Source organism: Moschus berezovskii, chromosome 2 (genome assembly GCF_049115385.1).
Source record: "Moschus berezovskii isolate FMDL1 chromosome 2, NW_MosBer_1.0, whole genome shotgun sequence".
In the NCBI taxonomy this organism is placed as follows: Eukaryota; Metazoa; Chordata; class Mammalia; order Artiodactyla; family Moschidae; genus Moschus; species Moschus berezovskii.
This window is the reverse complement of record NC_142461.1, coordinates 19,827,823-19,851,065: the sequence shown is the minus strand read 5'-3', so window position 1 is coordinate 19,851,065 and position 23,243 is coordinate 19,827,823. Positions and strand designations below refer to the sequence as shown.

The 23,243-nt window shown below is 40.0% G+C and overlaps 1 protein-coding gene across 1 annotated transcript in view; it reads right to left on the bottom strand.

Annotated features, from left to right (window-relative positions):
- The window catches only part of SPHKAP (SPHK1 interactor, AKAP domain containing), a 162,104-nt gene extending 142,844 nt beyond the window's left edge, over window positions 1–19,260 (bottom strand). The window contains exon 1 of the mRNA XM_088841870.1: window positions 19,184–19,260. Within this exon, the coding sequence (XP_088697996.1) occupies window positions 19,184–19,260 (77 nt within the window). The remainder of the gene's footprint in view (window positions 1–19,183) is intronic.
- Window positions 19,261–23,243: the final 3,983 nt, after the last annotated feature.

The following is a 23,243-nucleotide window of genomic DNA, read 5'->3' as shown; positions in this document are numbered from 1 at the left end:
AAAAGCTATGACCACCCTAGACAGCATGTTAAAAAGCAGAGACATTACTCTGCCAACAAAGGTCTGTCTAGTCAAAGCTATGTTTTCTCCAGTAGTCATGTATGGATGTGAGAGCTGGACTATAAAGAAAGCCGAGTGCTGAATTGATGCTTCTGAGCTGTGGTGTTGGGGAAGACTCTTGAGAGTCCCTTGGACTGCAAGGAGATCCAACCAGTCAATCCTAAAAGAAATCAGTCCTGAATATTCATTGGAAGGACTGATGTTGAAGCTGGAACTCCAATACTCTGGCCACCTAATGTGAAGAGCTGACTCACTGGAAAAGACCCTGATATTGGGAAAGATTGAAGGCAGGAGGAGAAGGGGACGACAGAGGATGAAATGGTTGGATGGCATCACCGACTCGATGGACATGGGTTGAGCAAGCTCTGGGAGTTGGTGATGGACTGGGAGGCCTGGCATGCTGCAGTCCATGGGGTCACAAAGAGTCAGACACGACTGAGCGACTTAACTGAACTGACTGACCCACACATATCCTGGTACGAAAATCTTTCTTCTTGTAAGATGACTGTGAGATTGAGATCCTAGTCAGAAGTGAAGGAGAAGAAGGGGATCTGAAAGTGTTGCTTGCCTGCAGGGCTCGCTCCATTTGTTTTAAGGCTAACCATGTATAGCATTAACAAAATTAAAAATGTGTCCTCAATGCATCTTCTGCTCTCCCGAAACACATTATGAATCAATTTAATGATGCCTATATCTAAAATATATCTAGAGAGGCACATCTTTAAAATCACGTGACATGAATGTAAGTTTCCAGTAGGTGACTACAACCCAGCTCAATGTATTCCCATGCCTTTGGGAAGGAGATGGAATTTTCAGAGTATTTGCAAAAACGTTTTCTCCCTAGAAGCAGAACATTTGCTGCTACAGGATGAGACAGCGATGGCAAGAACATGAAACTCATGCATTTATTAAAAATGAGCACAGACTGACATTAAAAGAACTGCTGTCAAGATACAGCACAGCCTTATAACTTGCTCTTAATGGGGAAGGATGTAAATACTTCCCTGGGACATTTTCGTTTGATTTTGACAAGTGTTGACAGTATTTATTAAGCACATCCTTTCCGTCTGGTTTCACGCTGAAACTGCTAAATGCATTTCAGTGAGGAGGAAGATCAAGCTAGAAAGGAAGGCACCAAAGCAGAATTTAAAGTAGTGACTTTAAAAGTATTATAGGAGGAGAAGCAGACAGCTTTGTAGAACAATGTCGTATATCAATGAGATCCTGAGTTGCCACCACACTGCAATCAATGATTCATGCAATGCGAATAAGTAGGTCAACCATTAGTAGTGAAAATAGCTTAAGGAATATTCAGTGATTTCACCAGAGAATGAAGTGACCCACTACTGGAAATTGAGTGGTTTTTATGTTGCTACTTGAAGTTCAGTCTATGTACCAGCAGCACTCTTGGAAGCTTGTTGATAGCCAGGATTTCTTGACCTGCCCTAGAGCTCCTGAATCGGATCTGCATTTTGACACTAAACTCATTAAAGCTTGAGAAGCATTTATCTAAGGTCTTAAGTTAAATATATATTCCTTTTGCCCTTGAGCCTTTGCACATGATATTACTTCTTTTGGAAATGTATAGATGAACCTATCTTTGGGGCAGGAATAGGAAAGCAGACGTACGGAACAGACACACGGAGACAGGATAGCAGGTGTGAGGTGAACTGGGAGACTGGGATTCACATATATGCCCCGCCATGTGTAAAACTGATAGCCAGTGGGAAGCTGCTGTATAGCGCATGGAGCTCAGCATGGTGCTCTGTGATGACCTAAATGGATGGGATGGAGGTGGGGTGGGAGGGAGCTCCAAAAGGGAGGGGACTGTTGCTGTTGTTCAGTCACCCAGTTGTGTCCGACTCTGCAACCCCAAGGACTGCAGCACGCCAGGCATCCATGTCCCTCACCATCTCCCAGAGTTTGCCCAAGTTCATGTTCACTGCATTGGAGATGCTGTCCAGTCATCTCATCCTCTGACGCCCTCTTCTCCTTCAGCCCTCAATCTTTCCCAGCATCAGGGACTTTTCCAATAAGTCATCTGTTTGCATCAGATGACCAAAATACTGGAGATCTCATCAGTTCTACCAGTGAATATTCAGGGTTGATCTCCCTTAAGATTGACCTATTTGATCTCCTCGTCGTCCAAGGGGCTTTCAGGGTCTTCTCCAGCACAACAATTCGAAGCCATCAATTACTTGGCATTCTGCCTTTTTCACGGTCCAGATCTCACAACTGTACCAGACCACTGGGAAGACCATACTCTTGACTATATGGACCTTTGTTGGCAGAGTCTCTGCTTTTCAACACACTGTCTAGGTTTGTCATCGCTTTCCTGCCAAGAAGCAATCGTCTTCTAATTTCATGGCTGCAGTCACTGTCCAGAGTGATTCTGGAGCCCAAGAAGAGGATATCTGTCACGACTTTGACTTTTTCCCCTTCTATTAGCTATGCAGTATTGGGGGCAGATGCTATGATCTTAGTTTTTTTTAAAATAGTTAGTCTTAAGCCTGCTTTTTCACTGGGATATATGTGTACATATAACTGATTTATTTCATTGTACAGCAGAAACTAACACAACATTGTAAAGCAACTATACCCCAATTAAAAAAAGAAAACCCTTCCTGTACCTACCCTCCACCCCAGCCCATACCCCTGCTTCCTCCAGGATAATTTCTACTCTATCCTTTGAGTCTCCATTTATAAATCACCTCTTGCATCTCTTTCTTCCCCTCTCTCTGCTAAGGAGACCACTGCTCCTCTCCAACCTCCCGTGCCCAATGCACGCACATGCATACACACACACACACACAAACACACACTCACACCCATACCCTTACATTTCCTCCACCCTCATCTTCCCAATCTCAACTCAACCAAGATATGAGACAGACACTCTTCTTGTGAGTTCCAATAGCACTTGTCCTATGACATCACTTGTCAAAATGATATATAATTGCATAATGTTTGTCTGTCTCCCTGTTTAGGCTATAAATAGTGCTTTCACTGTTAGGGATCCCTTACCACCTAGGACAGCACTAGTCAGTGATGGATGCTCAATTAGTATTTATCAATGTTGTTTTTCCTTATCTTTCTGAGCATCCTGGCTGACCTCAAAAGATTATGCACTAATTTCCTGCCATGGTGACAGATGGTGAGATAAGCCACATCTGAAAAGATAATTTAAAGAATTTCCCAGGATAATTCTAACAAAAAGGGATCCTGCTGCTGTTGTTGCTGAATTCAAGTAAATACAGTAAAAGTTAGAAAATTTGAAGATTCTAAGAGCTAAGGTTTATTCTTAGCTTCTCCCCCACATAAAGAATGCTCTTAGTAAAATATGGTAATTGGTTTGTCTCAATCCTATTAAGGATATCTATTCTTGGGCCTTATACTAAATCCTTTAATCTCAACAGCAGATGAAAAATAAAAGCTCCTATCTATCAGAAGGGATTTTTAGCAAGGAATCAAGTGCCCCTTGTTAAAACCAGTTTAACAACATGCCACAACCGAGAATTTAGAGGATTTTAAAATACACATTTGTGTGGTTCAAAGTGAAAGTTTGCTAAAGTGAATGTCCTTATTTTACCCTTATCTAAAGGGATTAATTTGTTAGATGAAGAAAAGGGGTTTAGGTCAGTCTTTCTAAAACTGATATGTTTTTGGAAAACTGAAAACCCAAAGCAATCTTGAGAAAGAACATAGCTGGAGGCATCATACTCCCTGATTTCAAACTATATTACAAACACCTATAAAACAGTGTGACCTTAGCATAAAAAACAGACACAGAGATTACTGGAACAGAATACAGCACCAGAAATAAATGCACTCCTGCAGGGTATTAATCTATGACAAAGGAGCCAAGACTATACAATGTAGAAAAGGCAGTCTCTTCAGTAAATGGTATTGAAAAATGGAACAGCCACATGAGAAAGTATGAAACTGGACCCCTACCTTATGCTGTGCTGGGCTTAGTCTCTCAGTCATGCCTAACTCTTTGAGATCCCATGGACTGTAGCTCACAGGCTCCTCTGTCCATGGGGATTCTCCAGGCAAGAATACTGGAGTGGGTTGCCATGCCCTCCTCCAGCGGATCTTCCCAACCCACGGATCAAACCCAGGACTTCCGCATTGCCGGCGGATTCTTTACCAGCTGGGCCACCGGGGAAGCCCATGAATATCGGAGTGGGTCGCCTATCCCTTCACCAGGGGATCTTCCAGACCCAGGAATCGAACCAGGTCTCCTGCATTGCAGGCGGATTCTTTATCAGCTAAGTTACGAGGGAAACTCCCCACTACTTTATATCATACACAAAAATTAACTTGAAATAGATTAAAGACTTGAAAATAAGACCTGAAATCATAACACTCCTAGAAGAAAATAAAGGCAGTAAGCTCATAGATGATTTTTAAAAATCTGACACCAAAAGCAAAAAAAAATTTAAAAGATTCTGCACAGCAAAGAAAACCATCATCAAAATGAAAATGCAACCTACAGGAAGGGAGAAAATATTTGCAAATCATATATCCAATACGGGGCTAATATCCAAAATATGCAAAGAACTCAAAGTTCAATAGCAAGAAACTGAACAGCTCAGTTAAAAAGCAGGCAGAAGATCAGAATACAGATGGCCAATAAAAAGATGCTGCTGCTACTGCTAAGTCACTTCAGTCGTGTCCGACTTTTTGTGACCCCATAGACGGAAGCCCACCAGGCTCCCCCATCCCTGGGATTCTCTCAAGAACAATGGAGTGGGTTGCCATTTCCTTCCCCAATGTGTGAAAGTGAAAAGTGAAACTAAAGTCGCTCAGTCGTGTCCGACCCTTAGCGACCCCATGGACTGCAGCCTACCAGGCTCCTCCACCCATGGGATTTTCTAGGCAAGAGTACTGGAGTGGCCTGCCATTGCCTTCTCCGATAAAAAGATGCACTACACCATTAATCACCAAGGACATGCAAATCGAAATAACAAAGAGATATCACTTCATACGTGTTAGAATGACTAACAGACAAACTAGCAAATATTGGAGAGGATATGGAGAATAGGGAACACCCGTATACCGCTGGTGAGATGTAAACTGATGCAGTCACTTACGGAAAACAGTATGCAGTTTCCTCAAAAAATTAAATGTGAAACTACCATATTATCCTGCAATCCCACCTCTGGGCATTTCTCCAAACAGAACAAAAACACTAATTTGAAAAGATATATGCACCCCATGTTCATTGCAGCATTATTTACAATAGCCAACACATCCTAAGTACATCCTTCAATGGATGGATGAAAACAAACACACAAGCATGCGCGTGTACACGCACACAGGAACTGGAATATTATTCAGCCATAAAAACAAATTAAATCTTGGCATTTGCAATCACATGGATGGACCTTGAGGGCATTATGCTAAGTGAAATAAGAAAGACAAATACTATTTGTACAATCTCTATTATATGTGAAATCGAAAACGTACATGTATATATGTGTATTTATCTATATTATCTGCATCTATAAAACAAAAGGGAGAGGCAGGTGGAAGAAATGGGTGAGTGTTTTTTGCTTTGTTCTTTACATTTTAAATAAATTACATTAAAACTGATTTGCTTTAAAAATCACATGATGTGTAAATTTCTTCATCTTCTGACCAATCTATTGACAAATACTCCCCTCCCTGGCCAAGCTTTAGTCAAGTTCATTACACTGTTCATGAATCAGAAATCTCAGCTTTGTGATACTGTCATTGCTGCTAGTGAAACCCTCAGGCCTGATTTCCCAGGTGGCTCAGTGGTAAAGAATCCACCTGCCAATGCAGGAGACATAGGAGATGTGGGTGTGCTCTCTGAGTCAGGAAGACTCCCTGGAGGAGAAAATGGCAACCCATTCCAGCATTCTTGCCTGGAAAATTCCATGGACAGAGGAGCCTGGCGGACCACAGTCCATGGGGTCGCAGAGTCGGACATGACTGAGCACAAGCACAAATTGCGATTGTTAGTTGCTCAGTCATGTCTGACTCTTTGCAACCCCATGGACTGTAGGCTGCCAGGCTCCTCTGTCCATAGGAATCTCCAGGCAAGAATACTGGGGTGGGTCGCCATTCCCCTCTCCAGGGGAACTTTCTGACCCAGGGATCGAACCCGGGTCTCCTTCATTGCAGGCAGATTCTTTACTATCTGAACTGAAAGAGTGGGACATGACTGAGCACAAACACAAATTAGCTATACTCTAATTGAAGGAGATCCAACCAGTCCATTCTAAAGGAGATCAATCCTGGGTGTTCATTGGAAGGACTGATGCTAAAGCTGAAACTCCAATACTTTGGCCACCTCATGTGACGAGTTGACTCACTGGAAAAGACTCTGATGCTGGGAGGGATTGAGGGTGTGAAGAGACGGGGACGACAGAGAATGAGATGGCTGGATGGCATCACCGACTCGATGGACATGAGTTTGAGTGAACTCCGGGAGTTGGTGATGGACAGGGAGGCCTGGCGTGCTATGATTCATGGGGTCGCGGAGAGTCGGACACAATTGAGCGACTGAACTGAACTGAACTGAATTCAATACTGATTATTTTAAAAATACACGATTAGAGAATTATTACCTCACGTGGGATATAATTTGTAAACACCAATGGTTGGTAGTTTTATTTTCAGTATTAAATTATATCAAACACTGTTCAATGAAGACTTTTTCATTCAGGCAACCCTTAAATCTATCAGACATTTCATTCGAATGGTATGAGAGCCCATTGGAATGTCTGATAGCCCATCACAAGTAGATATTATGCACAATAACTAGATTATAATAGAAAAGATAAACAATAAGCTGCCTAATATAATTCAAGGACTGTATTGTAGAACAGAGTGTATTGATGATTATATACATAATACAAAATCATTTATTGAATGATAGTTTGTGTGTCAGATGCTGTGCTTTGAAAATTCATATACTGTCTCTGAGTAGATAGATGACAGCAAGTAATGGCCTCAGGAATTTCATCACTACCATAGGGGTTTATTTTTGTACCTTAAAACTCAGTTTCACAATCTCAGCCTTCACCAACATCCCAAGAATTAACCTTGAAAATATAACTCCTTGTTCAGAAAAGAGGATCAAGCCCAAAACAATGTAGTTTAGCTTTCCCCTCCCCCCTTTTTGTTAACAAGAGCTATGGGAAACTTTTGAAAACATATGTCCTACAAGTGGTGTAGGGAAAATATTATTTTAATCAGACGAAAGGTACCTATCACTGCTAAGTAAGAGTTGCATGAGTATGCACTATGGAGCCCATTAGATGATTACTATTGACATACTTATCCCAAAGTTCTTTATTTCTTAAAAAAGGTTCAGGTGATATTTATTTGGATGGTCAAAACATATCATGTATGTCACTGCATTCTGCTGCATCTAGGTTTTAGTTCAGATACATTAGTAATATATGGTACAGTATCCACCTCCATTCCCAACTAATTTCTGTTCTTCCACCAAACCACCTGGGCAAGTGCTTCCGTCTGTTATACAATCTTCTAAACATATTGCCGCCATTTAATGCATAGCAGACGCTTAGTGTCTATGGACTATTTTACACTGTCTTTTAATTATACCCCTTTTATAGGTCAGGAGTTAGAGGTTAACATAATCCAGGTTTATATCCCTGGTAAATAACTGCTCTGTGATTTGCTCTGCTTTTCTTATCTCTGCATCATGCTATTTTCCATTGTAACTTCTAATTTTCCCTCTAATCCTTGGCTTCCATGACCGTGCCCTCTAAATGAGCCCCAATCTAGCCAAATCCTAGTGCTTTGGTATTTAAGAAAGTCTAGGTTCAAGTTTCTACTTCAGTACTTATTAGCTGGGTAAAATCGGACCATGTGACTTAAACCTCTCCAAGCATCCATTTCCTCATCTGTAACATGCAGATTATAATAGAAGCTGTGTCATGGAACTGTTCTGGTGGTTAAACGGTGTTATTGTCTTATAAAGCAGTAGCATAATGCTGGCTCAGGGAAAGCACTAGATATTAAATTGAGAAATGATACCACGTTAAACTCCATAAATCGACTTATTCTTAAGATTCTCCTTATCAGATTTAAAGCATATTTTGCTAATAAATTAAACATAATATGCGCAGACCTTTTGAATAAATGCATAGACATTTAATACTTGTGATTTTCTTGTTTTAATTTTTATTGGAGCATAGTTGCTTTACAACATCGTGTTAGTTTCTGCTGTGCAGTAAAGTGAATCGGCTGTACAGATACACATATCCCCTCTTTTTAGGATTTCCTTCCCATTTAGGTCACCACAGAACACTGAGTAGAGCTCTCTGTGCTATGCACTAGGTTCTCACTAGTTGTCTACTTTATACACAGCAGTGTGTATATGCCAAGTCCAATCTTCCAATTCATCCCAACCTCCACTTTTCCTCCTTGGTGTCCATACATTGCTTTTTTACATCTGTGTCTCTATTTCTGCCTTGAAAGTTGGTTCATCTGTATCATTGTTCTAGCTTCCATATACATGCGTTAATACCCAGAGGTGGTCATACAGAGAGAAGCAACTCAAAAAGAGAAATAAATACTTGTTATAGTGACATTTCCCTTTTCTGTTTTCAGACCTGAGTTTCTAAAATATATACATACTTATGCTGTCTCTTGACTATCACCATGAGATTATAACGTAAAGAGCAATGAACCACTTTTAAATCCAAGGAAACATAGAATTCATTCAATGAGTCTAAAGCTGTACAAATATATGGCCTGTTCAGACACACAGTCTTTTATCTGTCAACAGGGGGAAATATTCAAGCTTATAGGGGGCTAATCTGACTTCAGTGAAAATTTGAGCTGAAAGTGTTTCTTGAGGAAAGAGGTATTGCTATTTTAATTGGAAAAAAAATGAATACTTCAATACACAAGAATTACTTTTCTCTATAGTGGAACTATATGTAACTTTGTTCTGTATTTTCTAAATCTCCTATACATGTGTTACCATGTTTTCATAATTTAAAAGATAAAAAACATAAGACATTTTATGTATATTTTCCTCTGTTTCTGTTTACCTTCTTCATTTGCTTTGCAAACCCTTTCTTCTGAGATACTGGGAGTTATACTTCTGTGAAGGCTTTCCCTCAGGTATCATCACATCAGAATTTACTGTATGACAGAAGGAGTTCATATATGGTGCTCGATGACAACGTAGAGGGGTGGGATGGGATGCAAGGTGGATGCGAGGTTCAAGAGGGAGGGGACATGTGTATACCTATGGCTGATTACGGCAGAAAACAACACATTAAAGTAAAGCAATTATCCTCCAATTAGAGAGAGAGAGAGAGAAACATTAGGAGAGGGAGGAGACGAGTCACCCACTCAAGCCAGAGTTGGCTTGAGTCATGCATTTTTTTTTTTTAAAAAGAAAAAAATCCAATTTATTTAATTAAAAATCAGTACTGTATTCAAACATTGGAAAGAGGGACCATAGGAATGTGCGAGATAGAAGAACTCTAAATCTTCTCATTTATTTATTTATTTTTTATTGGAGGCTAATTATTTTACAATATTATATTGGTTGGTTTTGCCATACATTGACATGAATCCGCCCCGGGTGTACATGAGTTCTCCCTCCCGAACCCCCCTCCCACCTCCCTCCTCCCTTTATCCTCCCTCTGGGTCATCCCCGCACACCAGTCCCGAGCATACTCTAACATGCATCGGCCCTGAACTAGTGATTCGTTTCACATATGACAACATACATGTTTCAATGCCATTCTCCCAAATCATCCCACCCTCGCCCTCTCCCACAGAGTCCCAAAGACTGTTCTATACATCTGTGTCTCTTTTGCTGTCTCGTATACAGGGTTATCATTTGCATCTTTCTAAATTCCATATATATGCGTTAGTATACTGTATTGGTGTTTTTCTTTCTGGCTTACTTCACTCTGTATAATAGGCTCCAGTTTCATCCACCTCATTAGAACTGATTCAAATGCATTCTTTTTAATGGCTGAGTAATATAAACTCAAAATGGATTAGAGAGCTAAATGTAAGACCAGATTCTATAAAACTCCTAGAGGAGAACGTAGGCAAAACACTCTCCGACATAAATCACAGCAGGATCCTCCAAGACCCACCTCCCAGAATATTGTAAATAAGCAAAAATAAACAAATGGGACCTAATTAAAATCAAAAACTTCTGCACAGCAAAGGAAACTGTAAGTAAGGTGAAAAGACAGCCTTCAGAATGGGAGAAAATAATAACAAATGAAGCAACTGGTAAAGGATTAATCTCCAAAATATACAAGCAGCTCCTGCAGCTCAATTTCATGGTTTTTATTTACATTGAAAGTCAGTTATATCTGGATTTCCCTGGTAGGTCCAGTGGTTGAGACTCTGTAATGCCAGTGTAGCGGGTACAGACTTGATCCCTGGTTGAGGAACTAAGATCCCACATGCTGTGCCATGAAACCAATAAATAAACAAATACAACAATGATTCACTAAAGAAAACCAGGTCACTTATGTGAAAGTGGGTTAATGAAGAAAAAAGGAGTGAAAGAAGAAAAGTAAGAAACGTAGGTGTGTGTGTGAAAAATATGGGCCTCCATCATTCTGATGTGTCTACTGATTGTTGTATGGATTTTAAGAAGTCTTTTTGATAAATAAGTGAGTCTCTTATTTGTTAGTCTCAAGTTAAAAAACTGACATATTATTCTGTTGATCAAAATAATGTCATATTTTACAAGTTGCTTCTGAGGGCATAAATGTATATTCAGTTCAGTTCAGTCGCTCAGTCATGTCCAACTCTTTGCAACCCCATGAATCACAGCACGCCAGGCCTCCCTGTCCATCGCCAACACCCGGAGTTCACTCAAACTCATGTCCATCGAGTCAGTGATGCCATCCAGCCATCTCATTCTCTGTCGTCCCCTTCTCCTTCCACCCTCAATTCTTCCTAGCATCAGAGTCTTTTCCAGTGAGTCAACTCGTCGCATGAGGTGGTCAATGTATTGGAGTTTCAGCTTTAGCATCAGTCCTTCCAATGAACACCCAGGATTGATCTCCTTTAGAATGGACTGGTTGGATCTCCTTGCGGTCCAAGGAACTCTCAAGAGTCTTCTCCAACACCACAGTTCAAAAGCATCAATTCTTCAGTGTTCAGCTTTCTTCACAGTCCAACTCTCACATCCATACATGACCACAGGAAAAACCATAGCCTTGACTAGACAGAACTTTGTTGGCAAAGTAATGTCTCTGCTTTTTAATATGCTATCTAGGTTGGTCATAACTTTCCTTCCAAGGAGAAAGCGTCTTTTAATTTCATGGCTGCAATCAGCATCTGCAGTGATTTTGGAGCCCCCCAAAATAAAGTCTGACACTGTTTCCACTGTTTCTCCATCTATTTCCCATGAAGTGATGGGACCAGATGCCATGATCTTTGTTTTCTGAATGTTGAGCTTCAAGCCAACCTTTTCACTCTCCTCTTTCACTTTCATCAAGAGGCTTTTGAGTTCCTCTTCACTTTCTGCCATAAGGGTAGTGTCATCTGCATATCTGAGGTTATTGATATTTCTCCCAGCAATCTTGATTCCAGCTTGTGCTTCTTCCAGCCCAGCGTTCCTCATGATGTACTCTGCATATAAGTTAAATAAGCAGGGTGACAATATACAACCTTGACGTACTCCTTTTCCTATTTGGAACCAGTCTGTTGTTCCACGTCCAGTTCTAACTGTTGCTTCCTGACCTGCATACAGGTTTCTCAAGAGGCAGGTCAGGTGGTCTGGGATTCCCATCTCTTTCAGAATGTTCCACAGTTTATTGTGATCCACACAGTCAAAGGCTTTGGCATAGTCAATAAAGCAGAAATAGATGTTTTTCTGGAACTCTCTTGCATTCTCCATGATCCAGTGGATGTTGGCAACTTGATCTCTGGTTCCTCTGCCTTTTCTAAAACCTGCCTGAACATCTGGAAGTTCACGGTTCACATATTGCTGAAGCCTGGCTTGGAGAATTTTGAGCATGACTTTACTAGCGTGTGAGATGAGTGCAATTGTGTGGCAGTTTGAGTATTCTTTGGCATTGCCTTTCTTTGGGATTGGAATGAAGACTGACCTTTTCCAGTCCTGTGGCCACTGCTGAGTTTTCCAAATTTGCTGACATACTGAGTGCAGCACTTTCACAGCATCATCTTTCAGGATTTGAAACAGCTCAATTGGAATTCCATCACCTCCACTAGCTTTGTTCGTCGTGATGCTCTCTAAGGCCCACTTGACTTCACATTCCAAGATGTCTGGCTCCAGGTGAGTGATCACGCCATCGTGATTATCTTCATCGTGAAGATCTTTTTTGTACAGTTCTTCTGTGTTTTCTTGCCCCTCTTCTTAATATCTTCTGCTTCTGTTAGGTCCATACCATTTTTGTCCTTTATCGAGCCTATCTTTGCTTGAAATGTTCCCTTGATATCTCTAATTTTCTTGAAGAGATCTCTTGTTTTTCCTATTCTGTTGTTTTCCTCTATTTCTTTGCATTGATCGCTGAGGAAGGCTTTCTTATCTCTCCTTGCTATTCTTTGGAACTCTGCATTCAGATGCTTATATCTTTCCTTTTCTCCTTTGCTTTTCGCTTCTCTTCTTTTCACAGCTATTTGTAAGGCCTCCTTAGACAGCCATTTCGCTCTTTTGCATTTCTTTTCCATGGGGATGGTCTTGGTCCCTGTCTCCTGTACAATGTCACGAACCTCCATCCAGAGTTCATCAGGCACTCTATCTATCAGATCTAGACCCTTAAATCTATTTCTCACTTCCACTGTATAATCATAAGGGGTTTGATTTAGGTCATATCTGAATGGTCTAGTGGTTTTCCCTACTTTCTTCTATTTAAGTCTGAATTTGGCAATAAGGAGTTCATAATCTGAGCCACAGTCAGCTCCTGGTCTTGTTTTTGCTAACTGTATACAGCTTCTCCATCTTTGGCTGCAAAGAATATAATCAATCTGATTTCGGTGTTGACCATCTGGTGATGTCCATGTGTAGAGTCTTCTCTTGTGTTGTTGGAAGAGGTTGTTTGCTATGACCAGTGCGTTCTCTTGGCAAAACTCTATTAGCCTTTGCCCTGCTTCATTTCGTGCTCCAAGGCCAAATTTGCCTGTTACTCCAGGTGTTTCTTGACTTCCTACTTTTGCATTCCAGTCCCCTATAATGTAAAGGACATCTTTTTTGGTGTTAGTTCTAAAAGGTCTTGTAGATCTTCATAGAACTGTTCAACTTCGGCTTCTTCAGCATTACTGGTTGGGGCATAGACTTGAATTACTGTAATACTGAATGGTTTGCCTTGGAAATGAACAGAAATCATTCTATGTCAGCAGTTTTTAGGATTGCATCCAAGGACTGCATTTCGGACTCTTTTGTTGACCATGATGGCTACTCCATTTCTTCTAAGGGATTCCTGCCCACAGTAGTAGATATAATGGTCATCTGAGTTAAATTCACCCATTCCAGTCCATTTGAGTTCACTGATTCCTAGAATGTCGACGTTCACTCTTGCCATCTCCTGTTTGACCACTTCCAATTTGCCTTGATTCATGGACCTAACATTCCATGTTCCCATGCAATATTGCTCTTTACAGCATTGGACCTTGCTTCTATCACCAGTCACACCCACAACTGGGTAATTGTTTCACTTTGGCTCCATCCCTTCATTCTTTCCGGAGTTATTTCTCCACTGATCTCCAGTAGCATACTGGGCACCTACCGACCTGGGGAATTCCTCATTCAGTATCCTATCATTGTACCTTTTGATACTGTTCATGGGGTTCTCAAGGCAAGAATACTGAAATGTATATTACACTTTTGGAAAACAATCTGGATGCATATTTCATGACTCTTCTTACATGTTACTCAGTACCGCCCCTTAAAAGAATTTACGCTAGAGGACTGACACTGATGTCTGAGATAAAGACTTGGGTATTGAGATTTCCATTCAACATTATGAATAGGGAAAACTGAAATAAAGAATACATTCACTAATGGGTACATTGATGGAACCAGTATGCCTCTTCCCCATAAATACAAAATAACTTGGGGAGATGCTCCCCTGTTGAACGACCACAGTTGAACACAAAATATTATACAATATGACTGCTGACAGAGGTGGTATCCTTCTAAAATATAAGCTTGATCAGGTTATCTTTATGCTTAAAACCTTGCTGTAGGTTTGCATCTCACTACGAGTAAAACTGTAAGTCACTGCCATGCACCACAAAGCTCTCCGTGCTTGGAATCTCATCACCTCTGAGGCCTTGTGTCCTTCACACTCCCTGTCTCCACTCTGGCCACACTGACCTTCTTGCTATTCCTAGAACAGGACAGGCACACTGCTGTGTTAGTCCCTTCCCCAGCTGTCCCCTTGCCTGGAACGGTCTTTGTCTGAAAAACCCCTTCATCACCTCCTTCAGGTCTTTCCCAAATGCCCCTTCTCAATGTGGCTTTTCCTGACCTCTCTTGTTATCACACAGACCTCCCTACACTGGACTTCCCAATCTCTCCTACTCTGTTCTATTTTTCTTAGTATCATCTTCTAACATTCTATAGGATGTAATATTTACTACATTTATTATTTATTACAAGTCTCTCCTCCCTGTCCTCCCTCACTCCACCCTGCTGGTTGTAAATTCTAAAAAATGTGGGGATATCTGTTGATTTTTTCATGATGCATTCTCAGTCCAAGCATAATATCTGGAGTATAGTAACTGGAGCCCAGTCAATGTTTGTTGAATCAATGAGATCCTTAAAAGAAATGTATACATTGTTTCATATACATGGAAACATACTGGAGTGGGTTGCCATTTCCTACTCCAGGGCATCTTCTCGACCCAGGGATGAACCCATGTTTCTTGTATCTTCTGCAATGCAGGAGGATTCTTTACTGAACCATCAGGGAAGCCCCTGAAAATGTAAACAGAACTAATCTTTGGCTTACGGGATGACTTGTGACATTTTCTTTCTTATTCTTTGCTACATTTTCTAGATTCTGTACATTCTTCACATACACATGTGTGTGTGCGTGTGTGTGACTCAAAATAATTCTCTATTTTGAAATGTATGATCTCTGTAAGCTCTGAAAACCCAGTGCTTCTGAAAAAAAAATGGAGATGCAAAATTATATCTACAGTAATAAGGAATTTATCTGGTTAGTAAATATTTTTTTTTCCTTCAAAATAAATGAAATTTTCCATCTTAGCATATAGGTTACTATTTTAGTAGTAAGTTCTCATGGGTCCCACACCAAAGGTAACAGACAATCCAGCTATTACAGTGAAAATGAACTAATGTGACTGGTAGAACCAGCAAATGGACTGCAAGGAGAGCCAGCCAGTCCATCCTAAAGGAGACCAGTCCTGGGTGTTCATTGGAAGGACTGATGCTGAAGCTGAAGCTCCAATACTTTGGCCACCTCATGCGACGAGTTGACTCACTGGAAAAGACTCTGATGCTGGGAGGGATTGGGGGAGGAGAAGGGGACGACAGAGAATGAGATGGCTGGATGGCATCACCGACTCGATGGACATGAGTTTGAGTGAACTCCGGGAGTTGGTGATGGACAGGGAGGCCTGGCGTGCTGTGATTCATGGGGTCGCAAAGAGTCGGACACGACTGAGCGACTGAACTGAACTGAACTGAACCAAAGGTAACTTCCACGGCAAAGTTTTTATTCAGAACCCTTTATCATGGATGACTGGGTATGAGACTACATCTTGTTTTCCTGATATCTCTGGGGGATGAAGATGTTGACCGGTTTCATAGTTGTCTACGTAGATAACTGGCAAAATGAAATTAAACTTCGACAACCCTATGGAACACTTCACTGATTCTGGATAATGAGACTTAGATCAGGAGCAGAAGATTTTGGAAGCTGCTGGATGGAGTTACCTGCACAGGTTAAAAGAGCACCATCATGCCAAAATACAGATCCCCTCAAAAGAAGTAGCTCCTGTTCTGATGGGTGAAGCCAGCCAACGCTAATGGCTTCATTTCTCTGAAACTATCACAATAGGCTAATGGTTTTGAATTGAATTCTTTATTGGGTATAACAGATTGTCTTTTAAAATATCTAAAGCCTGTAGGAAGCCTTTCATGTGTTAGAATAACACTGAATAACATTCTTTTCAAAGGGTAGAGGGGTAACCTTTCCCAGATCATTTTTGCTCTCAGACTCACTGCAAGTACATTTGGATTTAATAAATGGATCTTCTAAGTGAACCTGGAATTTGTATTACTATAATTATAGATTATTTTCATAGAGTCCAATTAACTTAATTCCTTAGAGATGAATGTATTTTCATTTTATGGCTTTAAAACGTACAGCTTGTTAAATGTCAAAAATTTATGAATAGAATAAAATAAGTTTAAAATTGAGGTAATTTTACATCCCAAACATTAAGCCATGAGAGAGTTTAAATAGAATTCACAAACTGTGCACTATTAAAATATTTTAAACTAGTTGCCAACTCTTGAAAACTGGAAGAATGCACCTTAAAAGGTTTGAGTTTTGTCTTCTCTTGAAATATATAAATCAGGTTACCCTGGCAGAACTTGTTGAGTTTGGAACCTGTTTAAATTCATCATGCTTTTTTAGTTTCAAGTGTATAGCAAAATGACCCCATACACATTGCAAGTCAACTATACTCCAATATTAAATCTAAAATTAAAAAACAATTTCAGCATGCTTTGTGAGCACGCTGTTGCACTCATTTTCATTACAAGTTTCAGCCTGGAAAGTATGTGATCATGCGACTTCAGAATAAAAAACATTCTTGACATATTTTTTGTCTCAAATTTTCTTCCCTCAGATTTTTAGAATTATAAAACCATGCCTTGAGTTACCATTGCTCTTAGATTTATTTATTTTTGTAATTATTTTTGCATTTTGAAATAGAGCACTCCGATACACACTTTTATTAGAGTTTGAAGAAGTCTTTTCTGCTGTCATAGCAGAGATTTCATAAGCCATCCAGCAGGCTACTTTTACAACTAACAAAGAGTTGGGTGTGTATTTTCTTGGAGAGAGTATCTGGAGAAATCCCAATTCAGACAATATTATATGTATATATGTTTGTGTGTATATCAGCTTCCCTGATGGCTCAGCAGGTAAAGAATTTCTCCTGACTGCAGGAGACGCAGGAGACCCAGGTTCGATCACTGGGTCAGGAAGATCCCTGGAGTAGGAAATGGCAACCCACTCCAGTATTCTTGCCTGGGGAAATTCCATGGACAGAGAAGCCTCGTGGGCTATAGTCCAGGGGGTTGCAAAGAGTCAGACACAGCTGATCAAGCGAGTAAATAAATCTTCACTTATAAATGTTAATGTATATGGATCTCCATTTTATGGCATAATTATATTTTATATTGAATGAAGAAGGAATTTCCAATTTAGCTGAGGTTAAATTTAAACTGCCAGATTTTATTTCCAAATTTGTTCTTCAGTTCTTGAGGTGAAAAGGAGCATCTGATTCTCTATTGAACCGTATAAAACACTTGGCACAATGTCTGCCGATTAGGCAGCATTCAATAAATATGATAGGATCCAAAAATGGCACCACAAAAATTGTAGTGATCTATCCGCAATTGTCAGATAAAGGTGAACATGGTCTTTTGTCTCCATGTTTTTGTCTGTGAGAATCTATAGTCTTGAAATACAAATGTTAGTAAAACCAACATTTAGCTAGAAATAGTACAAATAAGCCAGTGGAACTGTCATTTTTTAAAAATCAACAAAAAACTCATATAAATTATATTTGCAATATTTGAAACCAGTAGAATGGAGAAATGTATAACATTCACACACTAAAAATAGGCCATGAGAAGAATTACAATTAATATAAATATATATGTCAAAATAAAAAAAAATTCTTGTAATGTGATCTAGTAACAATACTGCTGTGTACCGGAAGTTAGAAGATTTGAGTTTGGGTCACTTTTACTAGCTCGATCTTGGGAAAGTTACTTAATCTCCCTGAGCCTCCACTTTCTCATCTGTCAAATGGGGCCAATACTATCTACAAGATTTGCTGTTAACGAAGGGAGTCTCAGTTAATGTTAATAGACACACTTGGCTGAGCACCCACTCTACCTTAGTTGCTGTGATAGGACCTTTACATTTGTCACTTCATAGCTTCAGAGTAGGGGAGATGCTATTACCCTACTGTATTCATAAGAAGACTGAGACTCAGAGGTTTGGAGTTTGCTAGGCGTTACACAGTTAATTAAGTGGCATAATGTGGGTTTCAAGCCTAGGTGAGTGTGCCCTCAGTCTGTGCTCTTTCCCTTAGAAAACTTTCCCCTAGAAAACATGTGAACTTTCTCAAGAACTGTGTTTTCCTTAAGGTCTTCCATTTCATGGGGATCCTGGAGCCCAGAGAAGAGCAATGCAGACAAGGGTGAAGGTTTGCAGGAGGAGACGCTGCTGCTGCACCAGACTAGATGGTGCTCCTATGGAGGAAAGAGGGGACTTGAATCATAGAGGAGCATTGCCAACCATACTACCAGGCCTAGACCTGCATGAAAATGAAATAGGAAAACATCCTTCTTTTGTGATTGAAAGAATGAGGAAAACTGTGTAACTAGGCTGGTCTAATCGTCATGATGATTAATGACTTGGAGTCATTAATGACTTGGAGTCAGTCATTTAAACTAGAAGAGGGTAGAAGGACCCTAAAGGGATGGAGCATAGAAAGGGATGGAGCATAGAAAGGATCCTAAAGGGATGGAGCATGCTGCTGCTGCTGCTAAGTCACTTCAGTCGTGTCCGACTCTGTGTGACCCCATAGACGGAAGCCCACCAGGCTCCCCCGTCCCTGGGATTCTCCAGGCAAGAACACTGGAGTGGGTTGCCATTTCCTTCTCCAGGGATGGAGCATAGAAAGGGTAAAATTCGAGAGTTCAAAAAAGAGGTCAGGTGCATAGCAAAATTTGCAGTTTGGCAAAAGTGGCTCCATGAACCAAGAAGCCTACAGAGTCAGGGTCAAAATCTGGGGGGCTGGGAACCAGGGGGCCAATGGAATACTGGCATGAGAGAAGGGATCCTAATCACGACTCGGCTGTATACTTCCCAGGACCTCACACCCCATGATCAACCTGGATTCCTGGGAGTATCTCCTGGCAGACAAGGCAGCAGAGGGGCAGGTAGGTGAGTTTGGTTCAGTTACCCACATGGCTGATGGAGAGGACCAGACCCACAATAAAGGAGTTACATACACCAGCAGATTTGGAGAGAAGAGTAGAGGGGGAAAAAACAAGTTTTACTATCATTATAGGAGAAAGACATACTCGCAGCAGGTTGTCTTTAAAAAAAACAAAAACAGCTAAACAAGAAATTGTAATAATTTTTAAAAACTCAAAAACGTGCTCAAAAGTTGCATGCAGATAGTGCCTGTCTTGGGTAATATGCTGGATTTGTATCTGAGATGGGGCTCCACATCTTTGATGAATCAAAAGGCAAATTACATCTAGCAGATAAGAATTCCACAACCTTCCAACCTGGTTTATGGGTATGTATAGGTGAGGAGCTCAGTATGTGCTACTTAAACTTACTATTTTAATATTAAGGGCAACAGATTTTTGCAGGCTTTCATTGTAGCTTCTTTGAATGCCTTGTAATTAATTTTCTATACAACACATATCTGTAAGCATGCTCTAGCACCTTTTTTTCAGTCAAAATGAAGGGTACATTACCTCAAACTTCAAAGGCTATAAAGTCATTATAGCTAAGAAAAACTAACAATATCAATATATATTGGAGCACAAAATAAGTGAGAAGTCAGTGAAATTATCATCACATCTCCACTGATGGTAGTTACATCACTGGTGGCTTAGTCACTAAGTTGTGTCTGATTCTTTCAATACCATGGACTGTAGCCCACCAGGTTCCTCTGTCCATGGGATTTCCCAAGCAAGATTACTGGAGTGCGTTGCCTTTTCCTTCTCCAGGGGATCTCCCTGACCCAAGGATTGAACCCAGGTCTCCTGAATTGCAGGTGGATTCTTTATCAAATGAGCCACCAGGGAAGCCCTATGCATCATTAGAACTCAAGAAAATTTTACTTTATGAATGAAGATGTCAGAAAAGTAGGGCAGTAAAATATCAGAGATATCAAAGCAGGAGATACTTGATTTAGAGGCATGGGGTAGAGCAGCATGTGTCAATAAGTGACCATCTGTGGTCATATAAAGTCCAACCTGGGCTTCCCTGGTGGCTCAGTGGTAAAGAATCCACCTGCCAATGCAGGAGACCCAGGTTTGATCCCTGGGTCTGGAAGATCCTCTGGAGAGGGAAATGGCAACCCACTCTGATATTCTTGCCTGGAGAAATCCACAGACTGGGGAGCCTGGCAGGTTACAGTCCAACGGGTCACAAAGAGTCACACATGACTTCCATATCTTTTACTTTTTGTTTCTCATTATTGTCTTCCTGCCTTGGCTAGGATCTTCAGAGAAATTCTGAATAAAGTAATGAAAAAAAAAATCCATAGGGTTACACCAATGTGTATTATATTTGCTATAGAGTTTTACTAAGGAAGTTTTGCCAGTTGTATTTTTCTAGTCTGTTTTTTTCAATTAATTGGAAAAGGCTGCTGTTTTTTATTGAATGCTTTTTTGCATTTATTGATATAACCACATTTTTACCCTTTAGATTACTAATTTGATGGATTATAAAAATTGAATTATAATGTTAAATCAGTCTTGAATTCCTGAGCTCAATGTAACTTCATGGTATTAATTATAATTTTTATATGTTGTGAGACCTAGATTGCTGATAATTTCCTTGGGTTTTTTTTTTCCCTTTGTGATCATAATTGAGATAGACTGTATTTCCTTTCTTCTTTTGTCATGTTGGTATCAAAGTTATGCCAGTCTCGTAAAATATATTAAAGCTATTCCTTTTTTTCTGTTTGCTGGATGAGTTTGTGTAATATGGAAATTGTCTATTGTCAAATGTTTGGCAGAAATCTAACAAAAGGAGATAGAGCTTTTCTGTTGGAAGGGTTTTGATCACAGAATAAATATCTTTGATGTTTACCACGGTTTCTATTCTTGAGCTACTTTGGTAAACTATATTTTTATTCAAAATTTAATCTAAGTCGAATGTTCATGTGTTGACATAATGTTTTACAATATTATCATAATTTTGTCTGTGATGTATGTAGTGATGTTCACTTTTTTTTCATTCCTACATTGTTTTTGTTCTTCACCCCTATCCTAGGGAATTAATAAAGTATTTATATATAGTTATGAACAGTGTGAAATCAAATGGGCTTTAGGAAGCATCACTATGAACAAAGCTAATGGAAGTGATGGAATTCCAGGTGAGCTATTTCAAATCCTGAAAGATGATGCTGTGAAAGTGCTGCACTCAATATGCCAACAAATTTGGAAAACTAAGCAATGGCCACAGGACTGGAAAAGGGCAGTTTTCATTCCAATCCCAAAGAAAGGACATACCAAAGAATGTTCAAACTACTGCACACTTGCACTTATCTTACATGCTAGCAAAGTAATGCTCAAAATCCTTCAAGTTAGGCTTCAACAGTATGTGAACCGAGAACTTTCAGAAGTTCAAGCTGGATTTAGAAAAGGCAGAGGAACCAGGGATCACATTGCCAACATCCGCTGGATCATATAAAAAGCAAGAGAATTCCAGAAAAACATCTGCTTCATTGACTACACAAAAGCCTTTGACTGCATAGATCACAACAAACTGTGGGAAGTTTTTAAGGCGGTGGGAATACCAGATCACCTTACCTGCCTCCTGAGAAACCTGTATGCAGGTTAAGAAGCAACAGTTAGAACCAGACATGAAATAATGCACTGGTTCCAAATTGGGAAAGGAGTACATCAGGGCTATATATTGATACTTTGCTCATTTAACTTATATGCATAGTACATCACGAGAAATGCCAGGCTGGATGAAGCACAAGCTGGAATCAAGATTGCCTGGAGAAATATCAATAATGTCAGATATGAAGATGACACCACACTTATGGTAGAAAATGAAGAGGAATTAGAGCCTCTTGCTGAAGGTGAAAGAGAAGAGTAAAAAAGCTGTCTTAAAACTCAACATTCAAAAAACGAAGATCATGGCATCTTGTTCCATCACTTCATGGCAAATAGATGGGGAAACAATGGAAACAGTGACAAACTTTATTTTTTTGGGGATTCAAAATCACTATGGACAGAGACTGTAGCCATGAAATTAAAAGATCCTTGCTCCTTGGAAGAAAAGTAATGACAAACCTAGACAGCACATAAAAAAGCAGAAATATTACTTTGCCTACAAAGATCTGTATAGTCAAAGCTATGGTTTTTCCAGTAGTCATATATGGATGTGAGACCTGGACAATAAAAAAGACTGAGGGCCAAAGAATTGATGTTTTCAAACTGTGGTGCTGGAAGAGACTCTTGAGAATCTCTTGGACAGCTAGGAGATCAAACCAGTCAATCCTAAAGGAAATCAACCCTGATTATCCATTGGAAGGACTGGTGCTGAAGCTGAAACTCCAGTACTTTGGCTACCTGATTTGAAGTTATGACTCAGTGGAAAAGAACCTAATGTTGGGAAAGATTGAAGGCAGGAGGAGAAGGGGACAACAGAGGAAGAGATAGTTGAATGTCTTCACCAACCCAATGGACATGAGTGTGAGCAAACTCTGGAAGATGGTGATGGACAGGGAAGCCTGGCACACTGCAGTCCATGGGATTGCAAAGAGTTGGACATGACTGAGTGACTGAATGACAACAATAAATAGCATTCAATGTCTTTCTTGAAAAGCAGTATACTTTAAAGAAGCTTACCCCTAGGTAATATATCAAAATGCCCATGCAAAGAAAACATACTATGTGTACTTATTAATAATCTTATTAAATCTTACTTTTTGTGTTATAAATTCGTTATACCAATATTTTGTCATTGTGTATGTAGGTCTCATTTTCAGAAAAATCTTAAATAAGTAACTCACGTACAAAATTCAAGTAGGATGCATGCTGCCTCCCTGCCAGTTCTAAATTGCTTTCCCTACAAAAACATTTTTACCCTAATGGAAGTTGAGTAGCACAATCCAACATATTAGAGAGGCAGGTAGAACGGCCAGTTTTTCTATGACTTTTATTCTAGTTCAGTTAAAAAATAAAACTTTACAAC